The following is a 1,185-nucleotide window of genomic DNA, read 5'->3' as shown; positions in this document are numbered from 1 at the left end:
ATCAACTGGAGATGTTACTTACAGGATTAGCATAGTCAGTGGGCTACCTCAATGTGTACTAGCCGTGGGATCGACCAGAAAATTTCGCACTGGAATATGGAATGGAGTTCGACTCAGTGGCATGGAAGGGCAATTTTATTTACTTTTTTTTAAAGATAACATCTGTGTTCACTAAGGACGAGGCATACCAAACGTCCGAGACTACTACTGACTCTGTCATTTCAATATTTAAGCTGAATCATTGGGGTTCCCTGCAGCATCTTGTTTTGCAGAATGGAAGTTCTGAATGGGCTACTATGTACACGTTACCAACTGGTCAACTATGCGATAATTATGGTTATTGTGGCATTAATGCAGTTTGTATAATTAGAGGATCATATAAGGTATGCAAATGTTTTGAGGGCTTCACATCAAGGTCTCAAGAAGAATGGATCGCACTGACGTGGTCCAAGGGATGCGCGAGGAAGACGCCATTGGATTGCAGAAAGGAAGAAGGGTTTGTGGAGGTCGCGGGGGTAAAATTGCCAGATTTGTTGGAGTTTTGGTTTAACAAAAATATGGGCCCTAAGGAATGCAAGGAGGCTTGTTTGAAGAACTGTTCTTGCAAAGCTTATGCTAATTCCGACGTCAGGAATGCAGGCAGTGGTTGTTTGATGTGGTTTGGTGACTTGGTTGATATCCGAGAAAAGCATGTGAAAGGCAGTGATCAGGATCTCTATATCCGACTATCTGCTTCAGAAATAAGTTAGTATGGATTCACTATTTTGTGACAGAGGTTGTCCATATATTTTATATATTCTCTTTAAAATTGCACAAATTGTTTGAATTCTTTATATTGCTTGGTCCTTTTCAGAATCAATTAATGAGGCAGATGAGAAAAAAAAACTTCACATCGTGTTATGGGCTTCGTTGACCAGTGGAACATGTATCTTTGGTGTTGCAGTGTGGTGCATAACTTGGAAACTAAGGAAAAGGCTAAAAGGTAAGTAAATGTTTCCAACATCACTAAAGTTCTTAATTATGTTTCTGAAAATCAAGTATGCATTTTACAAATTAAAATTATTAGGCAAGAGAATTGAAGAAGATGTAGAACGTTTGCTGCAAAAAGAAGATGTAGACTTGCCTACAATTGATTTGGCTACAATTGCAGCTGCTACAAACAACTTCTCCAATACAAATATGATA

At 38.7% G+C, this 1,185-nt stretch overlaps 1 protein-coding gene across 1 annotated transcript; it reads left to right on the top strand.

Moving 5' to 3' along the window:
- Nucleotides 1-101: 101 nt before the first annotated feature.
- Nucleotides 102-982, top strand: LOC112095074 (G-type lectin S-receptor-like serine/threonine-protein kinase At4g27290; the record flags this gene model as incomplete). The annotated part of the gene is made up of 2 exons (XM_024176752.1): nucleotides 102-744; nucleotides 854-982. Coding segments are annotated over exons 1-2 (772 nt in total), but the record flags the coding sequence as incomplete, so codon positions are not given.
- Between the last annotated feature and the right edge of the window lie 203 nt (nucleotides 983-1,185).

The sequence above is a fragment of the Morus notabilis genome, unplaced genomic scaffold (assembly GCF_000414095.1).
Source record: "Morus notabilis unplaced genomic scaffold, ASM41409v2 C11385946, whole genome shotgun sequence".
NCBI classification, from domain to species: domain Eukaryota; kingdom Viridiplantae; phylum Streptophyta; class Magnoliopsida; order Rosales; family Moraceae; genus Morus; species Morus notabilis.
Note: the sequence above shows the minus strand (reverse complement) of the source record. Positions and strands in the feature narration are given on the sequence as shown.